This window comes from Delphinapterus leucas, chromosome 14 (genome assembly GCF_059928025.1).
Source record: "Delphinapterus leucas isolate spDelLeu-1000000601 "Yukka" chromosome 14, BTC_Dleu_Yukka2, whole genome shotgun sequence".
NCBI classification, from domain to species: domain Eukaryota; kingdom Metazoa; phylum Chordata; class Mammalia; order Artiodactyla; family Monodontidae; genus Delphinapterus; species Delphinapterus leucas.
Genome location: NC_143142.1, coordinates 22957479 through 22971089, shown reverse-complemented (window position 1 = coordinate 22971089; position 13611 = coordinate 22957479). Strand labels below are relative to the sequence as shown.

General features: G+C 40.5%; 1 protein-coding gene across 1 annotated transcript in view; it reads right to left on the bottom strand.

Moving 5' to 3' along the window:
• Window positions 1–1468: 1468 nt before the first annotated feature.
• Window positions 1469–13611, bottom strand: part of HORMAD2 (HORMA domain containing 2) — a 74893-nt gene continuing 62750 nt past the window's right edge. The window contains exon 11 of the mRNA XM_022550902.2: window positions 1469–2403. Coding sequence (XP_022406610.1) covers window positions 2299–2403 — 105 coding nt within the window. The 3' untranslated portion in view covers window positions 1469–2298. The remainder of the gene's footprint in view (window positions 2404–13611) is intronic.

The following is a 13611-nucleotide window of genomic DNA, read 5'->3' as shown; positions in this document are numbered from 1 at the left end:
AACCCAGGCACCAGCAGGGTGAGGAAATGGCTAGTGTGCCAAAGCTTAGGCTCCCCAGCTCGGGGTCTAAGTCTTCCTTCTTTTCCCTGAAGTTCCAGCTCCTTGATGAACTTACGTTTACTCATTCCATTATTATTAAGGACAGAAATGAATAGACTAGAAAAGAGGTTCTTTTTTTTTTTCCCCATCCCAAAAAATCATCCAGTAAATAGCACTGAACAGCCTCCAATCTTGATAGCTGGTTGCACATATGAACTCTGCTGTGTAAAATCAGCTAGTTCACGTTTTCTTGGTTCTCAGATCCTCTTGATAGCAGATCTCTTCCTTTGTGTGCCCAGCCCAGGGCACAGGCCCAGCAACTTCTCTCTGCTGCCTCACACAAACTGCATCAGACATACACATTCCACCTATTAGCATCCATTGTGGGAGGGGGGGTGTTAATAGAGACGGTAAACTCACTAAAAAAGTATCTAGACAGATTCAGATTCTAGACTTAAAGGACCTGCCACCTTAGGCTAAGTTTATGAAAATTATAAATATCGATTAAGAGCTAAATTCCTCTTTTAAACAAAATGGTTCTTTCTGAGATCCAGATTGACTAATTACTCCCCATAACTAATTTGCTCTGAGAGTCAAAGCCTCCTAGAGTATATATGAAGCTCCTTTGTGTTCAAACGCTTGGGGGGCGGGTAGGATCACTGCCTCACAAGGCAGCCTGTTTCAAATTTTTGACAACCTGTGGAGTTACAAAGTTCCTCCTTATACTGAGTCCAAATGACCTCCTATAGCTTTCACCAATTTGGTCTTGGATCTACGCTCTGGAGAGACACAAAATAAACCTAATCCTTCTACTAGACAGCTAATCTCTTTATATGATTCTCTTAAAAGAAATTGTGGTGACTCAGGCTACAATTCTATCAAGGGTATAATAAACCCAATACCTTCCCCCTCCTCCTCCTTTTAGTGGCAGAGTGAGCTTATGTGAGTATACTTAACATGCTGGGAGAAGGGAAAATGCTCCTCTCTGGCAGGCCCCAGTGCTACAGGCCAACTCAAGATTCCAGTCTGGAGGCTGCCTATGGGCAATCAGAAATGGATGAGAGTCTCACAAAAGGTAGTGCTGGACAGGCAGGATCCTTCAGATTTTTCTCTGTTACAACCCACAGCCTTCTGCTGGCTAAAGTGCATGTCTAGCAGGGATTCTCCTTTTAGCCTGGATCAGGGGTCCTGGGTTCTCAATCTTTTGTGTGCATTAGAACCCGGGGAGTTTTCCATAGGGCCCACCCCTTGAGATTTTGATTAGTAGAAATGAGGCAGGCCTAGTAATCTGTATTTTAACAAGCACTCCAGGTACTGATGTCCTTTCTACACTGATCTGAATGAAGAAAAAAAAGATGAGCCAAAAAATACCTCGTATTTTGGCTTTATTTAACCAGAAAGCACACACACTTATAACATTTAACTTATTGGTCCTATCCATTTAAACAAAATTATTAAATTTCATGTTATATAAATAATAAAAATAATACTTCATCGTTTATTATTCATCTGGTACTAATCATTAAGTCTATCAGAATTCTTCCAGAATAAGGAGAGGACTGGTAGCATCATCTGCAGGTTACAGACTGATAAACTGAAGTTTTGGGGGAAGCATTTAACATCGGCCTTCAGAAGGGAGCCAGGCTCCTGCACTGCAGCCTAGTCCTGTCTCGGGCTGGCCAACAGAACAGGGTGGAGGACCAGCTTTGAGGAACTCTACAGGGAGAGTACGTTTTGGTCTAACACTTAGCTGATCAACCTCGTGATTGAAGTTAACACAAAAATCACACCTGGATAAGCACCACCACACGTATGCTATGCAATTTTGTGGGAATTTTAATAAAGCTAAAGAGGGCTTCTAGCACACAGGTTACAACAAGTTAAAACGTTTCACAGTAGTCTAAGTACCTGGGAAGTTTAATTATGCAAAGAAAACCCTCTTTCCTTTGAGAACAACGCTTATTTCTTTTCAAAATAGCTGCTGTGGTTCTTTTACAAATATAAAGGGTGTCTCATCTCTAACTCAGCCTTGAAGTAATGCTGTCCCAAAGCAGCCCTGGTGACCTTGTTTCCTTGTGGCAAAGTAAACCCATGTCCTACCCAGTAATTTAGCACTTAGTAAACTGACTCAAAAAGTTGAGCAGGAAATTTAGTAAAAGGTTTTGGTGATAGGAACTTACTTTCCTCCTAAGACACTTCATGCATATTTGTTGCAAAATAAACTTATTTTAGAATAAAAGTAGCAAAGGCATCTAACTTTCATTTTCTGTCAGGGATGAAGACTTTCACTGGTTGGCTGACCTTCCTCTTCTTCCTGGAGCTCTCAGAACTTTGCTGACTGTACACAAAATTCATTCTTTGAATCTGTGAGAATCATCAGAGATAGGCACAATTCAGCAGAGATTTTGACGTCTGCACAAGGCATATACAAGACAGGTAGACCAAGCATTAATCCCTCTTGCTGCATAACCAATCTAAACCGGCTTTCCTGTGGGCTGGTTTAGCCCTGCACAGAGGCCCTGCTGCCAGTATCAGAGTCTGGAATTCAAAGTTTCAGGAGCTGAGGCCCCTGGATGCAGCCAGTTTCAGGGACAATTTCTTGGCTCTCTTTAGTGAATTCAGCACATGCAGCTCTTGAGAGAAGAGTTGTCAAGGTGTGGGGCCAACAAGGGGCAATTAAGGGTCAGGAGAGATCTAGGGCACTGGCTGGTTTAGAGGCAAATAGAATTGAAGTCCCTTTTCAGTTAGCAGAAACATACAGCCTTATTATTATTATTATTATTTTAATCGTAGGTTCAGATTAATGAATTAGGAAGCACCATGGCCCTTCTTTCTGCTTGATGAGACTTATATGTTATTGATTTAAGACAAGTTGATTAGTGAATCATCATAGACATATATTTCTCCATTGGGCTCAGCTTTGGTAAAGATTTTAGAATTTATATTTGCTTAACTGAGTGAACAACCAGATGTCAGACAATTCCTAATGCCTGGAATTCCAAGAAACACATGGAGGGCATTTTTATATTTTCCAGCCACTAGATGGGAGGAAAGGTTTTTCCATGTTCTCTGTTCTTTCTTTGGAGGAAAATGGAATAAGATATATGTTTTTAAGCAAGACTTAGAATATCTAGTAGAGGTTCCAACATTATTCTTTTTTTATTTTGTTATAGATACAGGTTATTATTATTGACATGTTTTTACTACAAAATAGTGGAAATGTCATTAAAGCATTTAAGTACCATTTAGAACCAAAGATTGGGTCTACAAATGGCTAATTTAATCACTAACTTTTCGTTTTAGAAAGTAGTTGAATTTCTGATCTCAGAAACCACAAATTCCCTTTGGCTTAAACCAAGACATTGACTATATAGAGCAGTAAAACTCTGAGAATATAAGTAGAGCTGCTTTTCAAGTAACTGGTTTGCTTAGATATGCAAAGTTTGAAATGGTCTGCTCTAAAGGAAAGGAAATAGCAACATAAAAACCCAAAGCACAAAAACCAACTTCTGCATCTAGGAGATGAATTTTTTACAGTGTAGCTGTAAGAAAAAGTACTTGGTAAAATTCAGCTTTTTAAAAAATGTTGCTTGGGCATGCTTTCTATTCAAATGAAATTATCCTCACTTCTGTCAAGTCTGGATACACTGGGAAGAAAACAAGATGGGTGTACAAGTTGGTCTGATGGTTTAATAGTGTTTTTCTCTTTTTCTTCTTTGCTCAAAAGTAAACCAGAGTTTTATTACAAGTTTCAGAGCTGTAATTTTATTACAGTGAGTTCATCAGAACATCTTTAATAATGTATACAATCTCAGGGCAACCAGTGAGGTCTGGGAAGTCTCACTGGTTTATAGAAAACTAGTGGGTTCGAAAGCAAGTGCGTGATCAGTCAGGGGATACTTCCTAACATAGATCAATAGTCCATATTCTGAACTATATAAACCAACAAATTTATCCATAGAAAGCAACATGTTTTTGAGAAACATTTTCCAGGTGTGTTCTAACTGGCTGAGTTTGCACCTTTGATGCCAAAGCCACCCAGGCAAGCATTCCCCTGGAGATGTCCAAGTTAAAAACCTGGGAGTTGAGGGAGACCTTCAAGATGGCAGAGGAGTAAGATGTGGAGATCACCTTCCTCCCCACAAATACATCAGAAATACATCTACATGAGGAACAACTCCTACAGAACACCTACTGAACGCTGGCAGAAGACCTCAGACTTCCCAAAAGGCAAGAAACTCTCCACGTACCTGGCCATGTGGCTGACAGGGTCTTGGTACTCTGGCTGGGTGTCAGGCCTGTGCCTCTGAGGTGGGAGAGCCGAGTTCAGGACATTGGTCCACCAGAGACCTTCCAGCTCCATGTAATATCAAACAGCGAAAGCTCTCCCAGAGATCTCCATCTCAATGTTAAGACCCAGCTCCACTCAACAACCAGCAAGCTACAGGGCTGGACACCCTATGCCAAACAACTAGCAAGACAGGAACACAACCCCACCCATTAGCAGAGAGGCTGCCTAAAATCATAATAAGGTCACAGACACCCCAAAACACACCACCGGACGCAGTACTGCCCACCAGAAAGACAAGATCCAGCCTCATCCACCAGAACACAGGCACTAGTCCCCTCCACCAGGAAGCCTACACAACCCACTGAACCAACCTTAGCCACTGGGGGCAGACACCAAAAACAACAGGAACTACAAACCTGCAGCCTGTGAAAAGGAGACCCCAAACACAGTAAGTTAAGCAAAATGAGAAGACAGAGAAACACACAGCAGATGAAGGAGCAAGGTAAAACTGCAGAAATACAAAGGATCATGAGAGATTACTACAAGCAACTATATGCCAATAAAATGGACAACCTGTAAGAAATGGACAAATTCTTAGAAAAGCACAACCTTCTAAGACTGAACCAGGAAGAAACAGAAAATATAAACAGACCAATCACAAGCATTGAAATTGAGACTGTGATTAAAAATCTTCCAACAAACAAAAGCCCAGGACTAGATGGCTTCACAGGCGAATTCTGTCACACATTTAGAGAAGAGTTAACACCTATCCTTCTTAAACTCTTCCAAAATATAGCAGAGGGAGGAACACTCCCAAACTCATTCTGTGAGGCCACCATCACCCTGATACGAAAACCAGACAAAGATGTCACAAAGGAAGAAAACTACAGGCCAATGTCACTGATGAACATAGATGCAAAAATCCTCAACAAAACACTAGCAAACAGAATCCAACAGCACATTAAAAGGATCATACACCATGATCAAGTGGGATTTATCCCAGGAATGCAAGGATTCTTCAATATACGCAAATCAATCAATGTGATACACCATATTAACAAATTGAAGGAGAAAAACCATATCATCATCCCAATAGATGCAGAAAAAGCTGTTGACAAAATTCAACACCCATTTATGATAAAAACCTTCCAGAAAGTAGGCGTAGAGGGAACTTACCTTAACATAATAAAGGGCATATATGACAAACCCACAGCCAACATCATTCTCAATGGTGAAAAACTGAAGCCATTTCCTCTAAGATCAGGAACAAGATAAGGTTGTCCACTCTTACCACAATTATTCAACATAGTTTTGGAAGTTTTAGCCACAGCAATCAGAGAAGAAGAAGAAATAAAAGGAATCCAAATCGGAAAAGAAGAAGTAAAACTGTCACTGTTTGCAGATGACATGATACTATACATAGAGAATCCTAAAGATGCTACCAGAAAACTACTAGAGCTAATCAATGAATTTGGTAAAGTAGCAGGATACAAAATGAATGCACAGAAATCTCTTGCATTTCTATACACTAATGATGAAAAATCTGAAAGAGAAATTAAGGAAACACTCCCATTTACCATTGCAACAAAAAGAATAAAATACCTAGGAATAAACCTACCTAAGGAGACAAAAGACCTGTATGCAGAAAACTATAAGACACTGATGAAAGAAATTAAAGATGATACAAACAGATGGAGAGATATACCATGTTCTTGGATTGGAAGAATCAACATTGTGAAAATGACTATACTACCCAAAGCAATCTACAGATTCAATGTAATCCCTATCAAACTACCACTGGCATTTTTCACAGAACTAGAACAAAAAAATTCACAATTTGTATGGAAACACAAAAGACCCCGAGTAGCCAAAGCAATCTTGAGAAAGAAAAACAGAGCTGGAGGAATCAGACTCCCTGACGTCAGACTATGCTACAAAGCTACAGTAATCAAGACAATATGGTACTGGCACAAAAACATAAATATAGATCAATGGAACAGGATAGAAAGCCCAGAGATAACCCCATGCACATATGGTCACCTTATCTTTGATAAAGGAGGCAAGAATATACAATGGAGAAAAGACAGCCTCTTCAATAAGTGGTGCTGGGAAAACTGGACAGCTACATGTAAGAGAATGAAATTAGAACACTCCCTAACACCATACACAAAAATAAACTCAAAATGGATTAAAGACCTAAATGTAAGGCCAGACACTATCAAACTCTTAGAGGAAAACATAGGCAGAACACTCTATGACATAAATCACAGCAAGATCCTTTTTGACCCACCTCCTAGAGAAATGGAAATAAAAACAAAAATAAACAAATGGGACCTAATGAAACTTCAAAGCTTCCGCACAGCAAAGGAAACTATAAACAACATGAAAAGACAACCCTTAGAATGGGAGAAAATATTTGCAAACGAAGCAATGACAAAGGATTAATCTTCAAAATATACAAGCAGCTCATGCAGCTCAGTATCAAAAAAACAAACAACCCAATCCAAAAATGGGCGGAAGACCTAAACAGACATTTCTCCAAAGAAGATATACAGATTGCCAACAAACACATGAAAAGATGCTCAACATCACTAATCATTAGAGAAATGCAAATGAGGTATCACCTCACACTGGTCAGAATAGCCGTCATCAAAAAATCTACAAACAATAAATGCTGGAAAGGGTGTGGAGAAAAGGGAACCCTCTTGCACTGTTGGTGGGAATGTAAATTGATACAGCCACTATGGAGAACAGTATGCAGGTTCCTCAAAAAACTAAAAAATAGAACTACCATACAACCCAGCAGTCCTACTACTGGGCATATACCCTGAGAAAACCATAATTCAAAAAGAGTCATGTACCACAATATTCATTGCAGCTCTATTTACAATAACCAGGACATGGAAGCAACCTAAGTGTCCATCGACAGATGAATGGATAAAGAAGATGTGGCACATATATACAATGGAATATTACTCAGCCATAAAAAGAAACGAAATTGAGTTATTTGTAGTGAGGTGGATGGACCTAGAGACTGTCATACAGAGTGAAGTAAGTCAGAAAGAGAAAAATATATACCATATGCTAACACATATATATGGAATCTAAAAAAAAAAAAAAATGGGGCTTCCCTGGTGGCACAGTGGTTGAGAGTCCGCCTGCCGATGCAGGGGACACGGGTTCATGCCCCGGTCCGGGAGGATCCCACATGCCGTGGAGCGGCTGGGCCCGTGAGCCATGGCCGCTGAGCCTGCGCATCCGGAGGCTGTGCTCCGCAACAGGAGAGGCCACAGCAGTGTGAGGCCCGCGTACACGGAAAAAAAAAAAAAAAAAAATCCCTGCCCTGTAGATTTTACAATCTGGCCATGTTACTTTTTGGCTTAATGATTTCCAATGGCATCTCACTACTTTTAGGACAAAGTCCAAAGTTCCTGCCTTGGCTTTTCATACACCATCAGTGGTTCTTTACACTTCTAGGGAAGGAGAGGGGTCACAGATTGGCTATAAAACCCTGATGAAAGCTCTGCAGTCATTCCTTAGAAAATTGCTCCCACTCCCACTCTCACACTCATCCACTGTGATGGGCCGTTTGAGGGGGCTCCTACTCCCCAAATACCTCCCAATTAGAGCCACCTCCCCTCAGGGCCTGGCTGTGCCCAGCAGTACCAGCCTCATCTCCTCTACTCTGCCTCTCACTCTCTGCCCTCTCAGTTTTCTCATACCTTGCTTCGTCTTGATTCTGGACCTTTGCACATGATATTCCTTCTGTTGAAAAAGCTCTCTCCCCTACACCAGCCCTCTTTTTGCCTAATTAATTCCTACTCATTCTTCAGATCTCAGCTGAAAAATTATTTCCTTAAAGAAACTTTCCTTCCCCTATTCCAATTAAGTTAGGTACCCCAGTCATATGCTGTTAATAGAGTTCCAAGAGATCAGGGACATGCCTGTATTGGTCACAACTTACATTAGAAGGGGCTTAATACATTTTTTTCAATGGATGAATGAATGAATGAATGAATGAATGAATGAATCTGTCTTCAAAAGCACTCTGCCTGCTGTATAGAAAGGTATTGGAGGCATCAAGTGGATACAGGGTGATGAGTCATGCTACTGTAGTAGTCAGGTAATAACTTGGATACCAGTGCAGATGGAGAGAAGTCAACAGTGAAATAGTTAGAAGGTAGAGTCAGAAGGATGATCAACTGGATACAGTGGTAAAGCTGAGGTAGGTAGGTCAATAATGACTCTTGGTTTCTGGTTTAGCTAACTCAATGGATGGAGGGACTGTTGTCTCAGGCAGAGAACAATGAGAGTTTTGAACCTGCTGTGTTTGGAGTACCTGAGAAACCCCCAAGTAGACGTATTGAATTGGCAGCTATATGTGGAAATCTGGAGCTTAGGACAAAAGTCTGGGTTGGACACGTAAATTTAAGAGTCATCAGCATATTGAGGCTAATTAATGCCCTGGGTGTGGAAGAGATTGCTTATTGAGAGATCAGAGCGTGAGAAGGGAAAGGGGCCCGGACATAGCCGTAAGGAACTCCAATATTTAGAGATCAGGTGGAAGATGAGCCAACAAAGAAGGTTGAGAAAGAGAGAGAGAAAAGAAGTCTAGCAGACTGTCCTACAAAGAAAGCCAAGAGAAGAGAGTTTTAAGAAGGAGTAGAGAAAATAAAAGAGGTGAGGGTGGTGGTCAGTAGTGTCAGGTATTGCTGAGAGGTCAAGATAAGGACTGAAATATGTCTACTTGATTTAGCCACATGGAGGTTACTAGGGGCATTGGATTGTTCAGGGCAGAAGTTACCTTGAAGTCGTTGAAGAATGCATAAAAAATTAAAGAAATTGAGACAGCAAGTATGCAAAGTTTTATCAAAATCAAGAGGGAGTGACCAGCTCAGCCTGGGGAATTTAGAGAAGCCTCCTTAGCAGAAGAGGGATGTTGAGCTGGGTCTTGAAGAACGAGTAGGAGTTCACCGTACTGGAGATGGGGGTGGATAGGAGAGATCCTTCTAGGTGGAAGGTTCATTCAGCATGTTTAAAGACACTAAGGCATAAAAAGACACAGAAGGTATATGGGACAGTGAGAAATGTCCCTTCATTAGATTGGCTCTTAGGGTGAGGTGTTATATATCCAACACACTCCTGTTAAAAATATAAATTCCCCTGGAATTATTACTCAATATGATGTTAGTGTAAATTAACTTATCAAATGTCTCTAAGTGGCAGCCTGCTGAAAGCAGGGCCTCACAGGCTTTGGGAAGAAAGATAAGTATCAATATAGAAAAAGCAGTTCAGGGCAGTGTGCTTTGCTTTAGGAGGTAGATCCGTGTGGCGGACCAAGGAGTGGGCAGCCCCAGACACCCAGGAAATATCGTGAGTACTTCTGTGCCTAGGGTGAGAGTGCAGTGAATTTTGCTTACTTCAAAATTGTCAGGTCAGGTATGGCAAAACGTTTTTCTTTAGAAAGAAGTTCCTAGATCAAGGAAATTTATGGTTCAAAGAGGGTCTGTGCCCCTGTAAGTTATAGCAGTGATGTTAGTTTTGAATCCTTTCCCTTAACATTTATCTTTTTTGTACAATGAAAGGTAGATCAACAGCAATTATAAAATAAATGCTATTAGCATAAATGGAGCTCGTGTTAACATTGAGATGAATGAGCAGTAAGAAACCAAATACCTAAAGAGAATGCTTACCTCCAATTCCAGTAGAGCTGTGAACTCTCTGATATGTTGGGAAGTGTCTCACGTTTTACTGAGATTTATGAAGAGTTTGCCCATTAACTTACTTTCTTGATTTTCTGTAGTTTATGCCCAGGGTTCTGGACCATGTTTATCTCTGTTTGGGAGGTAAATATGTATTCTCCTTAGAGTCATAATCACGTATTTCCATTAATCTCTAAAAGTTATTATATCGGTTCTGCCTTCCTCTATATTTTCTAAGGCATCATATGGCTTTAAAGTTCTATAATTAATTCAGTTATTCAACAAATGTTTTTGAGCATGTTCTCTGTGTCCTTCATTGTGCTGAGCACTAAAGACACAAAGCTGATCAAGACATACTTCAAGTCCTTAAAGAGATTATGGTGGGGAAACAAATTGGCTACAGATGAAATGATAGAGTCACGTATAGGGTACAGTAAAGGTTCCAAAAAGATCTTATCAGCTCTTCCTGGGGAGGCCTGGCAAGGCTTCAAAGGGGATGTGAAACTTGAACTAAGTACTGCAAGATGAGCAGACATTCACCAGGCAAATGGCATTAGGGACTGATCTTGCAGAGAGAACATTCTAGACAAAAGCACAGGGACGGAGATATAAAGCAGAATACTCCTGGAGAATTGGGAATTGTTCAGTGGGACTAACAGGAAGGGCATAGGGTGGTGGGCTGGGTCAGACAATGTCATTCTCCGAAGTTTGGACTTTGTACTATAGTGGAGTGCCGCTGAAGGGTTCTAAGAGCAGATTTGTTTTAGAAAAGTCCCTATGGCAGAATTGTGAGGGGTGAGCTGGGGAGGAGTGTGACAAGAAGCAATGAGGCTACTTCAAGCAAGAACAAGAGCACCAGTGAGGTTAGACAGGAGAGGGCTAAAGCGGCAGAGGGCCGAAGAGAGAGAGAATGAAGGCCTGAACCTGAACCCTAACATATCTTTGCCATCCATTGTAATGGGCACAGAGGTGGCAAAAGAAAGAAAGGAGTAAAAAATGACAAGAATTACCCAGGTAATGCCATTGACAAAGATGGGAAACAGAGGAAGCTAAGGGGGTGTGTGGTAGAAACAAGATGGGGAGGATGGATGGAGAAATAACTGACTCTGTTTTCAAGATTCTGAATTGGAGGTGAGATCTCCAAATGAAGATGTCCACCAGGGCACTGACTATGTGACGTGGAGCTCAGGATGGAAGACACTGCCTCAGGAGCACGTGTAGAAAGTGTATTCACTTTGGATAAAAGACGGGCTATTACTTGAGGTCTGCAGGAGGGTGGTAAAAGTGGATATAGATACAGGTACATCTTTAAATAGGGGGGCAGGAAGTTGAATGATCTATACCTGATGGCCTTAATTATTTCTATGAAGTAGAGTTTAGGTCATCTGTTTAGAAAGGGAGTGAATTGTCATGGGTGGCACTTAAGACACTTATGTGATAAAAGTATGGACAATGGGAAAGGGGCCAATAATGGACTTTCAAAACTAATAGTTATTGCTTAGAATCCAGATAACTTTAAGATATATCACCTTCAAATTAAAATATTTAAGTTTGACATATTAAAATTTTTGCTCTTCTTTTTACAAACATTTGAAGGCTTACAACAGACTGTGCTAAGAACATCATAAATGTTATGTCATTTATTCCTTGCAATAACTATGTGGACAGGGAGGGGGTTTTTATTCCTCTTCTACAGATTTAGAAACTGAAGCTCAGAGAAGTGAAATGACTTGTCCAGTTCACACATTTAGTAAGTAGAAGTCTTGAACACAGGTCTCCTGACTTCAAATTTAGTGCTCCTTATAATTTGCTTTCAACCCAAAGGGGTAAACAAAGGTAGGAAATTGCAGGAGAGGCTGTCAGAACTCTATGTAGGGTTCTTGGGCTTCTATCTGCGGTTGACCATTATTGGGCATAGCCTACTGCGACCTCAAACTAAAGCCAAAACTGAGTTCATTCATTTTCCTTTGTAACCAATTTTTCCTCATGACTTTTCAATTTCTGTTAATCACCATTTCCCAGTCATCAAAGGTGGAAAACACAGTCACCCTAGATTCCTCTCTCATTTCCTAATGCCTACACAGAGTTCTTGTAATGAGTAAATGAAATAGCACAGATAGAGCACCTGGTACATCTCATACGTGCGAGTCATTTAGTGACTGGTGGCTGTTATCATCTCTACCGCCACAGGTATCCCTACTCCAGCCAAACTGGATCCTTGTGGTTTGAAAGGCTGAAAAATGGGCCACCAAAAGATTGTGCATGCCGTAGTCCCTGGAGCCTGTGAATGTTACCTTATTTGGCAAAAAAGGCACGGGGTGGGGGGGGCAGTCTTTGCAGATGTGATTAAGGATCTTGAGATGAAGAGATTTTCCTGGATTATCCAGGCAGACCCTACATATAAGCACATATATTTTTATAAGAGGGAAGCAGAGGGAGATTCGAACACTGACAGAAAAGAAGACAGTGTGACTGCTGAGGCAGAAACTGGAGTGATGTGGCCACAAGCCAAGGAACGCCAGCAGCCACCAGATGCTGGAAAAAGCAAAGAACCGACTCTCCCCTAGAGCTTTTAGAGGGGGTGTGGCTTGATTTCAGCCCAGTGACACTGATTTTGGACTTCTGGCCTCTAGTGAGAGAAAACATTCCTGATGTTTTAAGCCAGTAAATTTGTGGTAATTTATTACAGCAGCCCTAGGAAACTAATACAGTTATTCCCCAAACACACCTCATTCTTTTCCCTCTTCTCTATTTCCTCCACATTTCAGAATACAGAAATCTTCTATTACTTGCTCTCTTAAATTTTGAATAATTCCTTCAAGATCAATCTCTAAAAGTATTTCATCCACAGAGCCTCTCCTGTTTCTTTAATGTAATATGAGCTTTCTTTCTTGAGCGAATACCCACAGCCCATTTTTTGTAATTAAGTTTTCCTGACAGCATTAATATTTGTAAACAATTTGTCCTTTACCTGGGGCAGGGTTTTCTGTCCTTTAGGGATTCATTTGTATTAATATTATGATCTTTAGACTCTCTGCAATGCTTTACGTGGTGTCTCACATCAGTAATTCTTTTGCTACCTACCTCTACTACCTACAAAAGTATTCAATTACATAGTTATTCACATAGCCTAAAGCTGCACTGTCTATTATGGTAGCCATTAGCCATACATGACCATTTAAATTTAAATTAATCAAAATTAAATAAAATTTAGAATTCAGTTTAGTCAGTTGCTTTAGTCACATTTCAAGTGTTCAAAAGTCACATGTGGGTGCTCAGTTCAAGTGCTGAATAAATAACCGCATATCAGACATCACAGATATAGAACATTTTCATCATCACAGAAGTTCTACTGGACAGAACTGCTTTACAGAGGCAATCTATATAATGCAAGCAAACAAGTTTCCTAGGGACCATGGTGATAATAGGAATACAGAAATTAGAAATAAATTTTCCTCAAAATGCAAAGACTTGTTATTGTAAAAATGTCACAATTTTCCCAAGATAATTTTATCAAACCAATGCAATCCCCATCAATATCCCAATAATATGTCTTTTGGAACTTATTAAGATGATTCT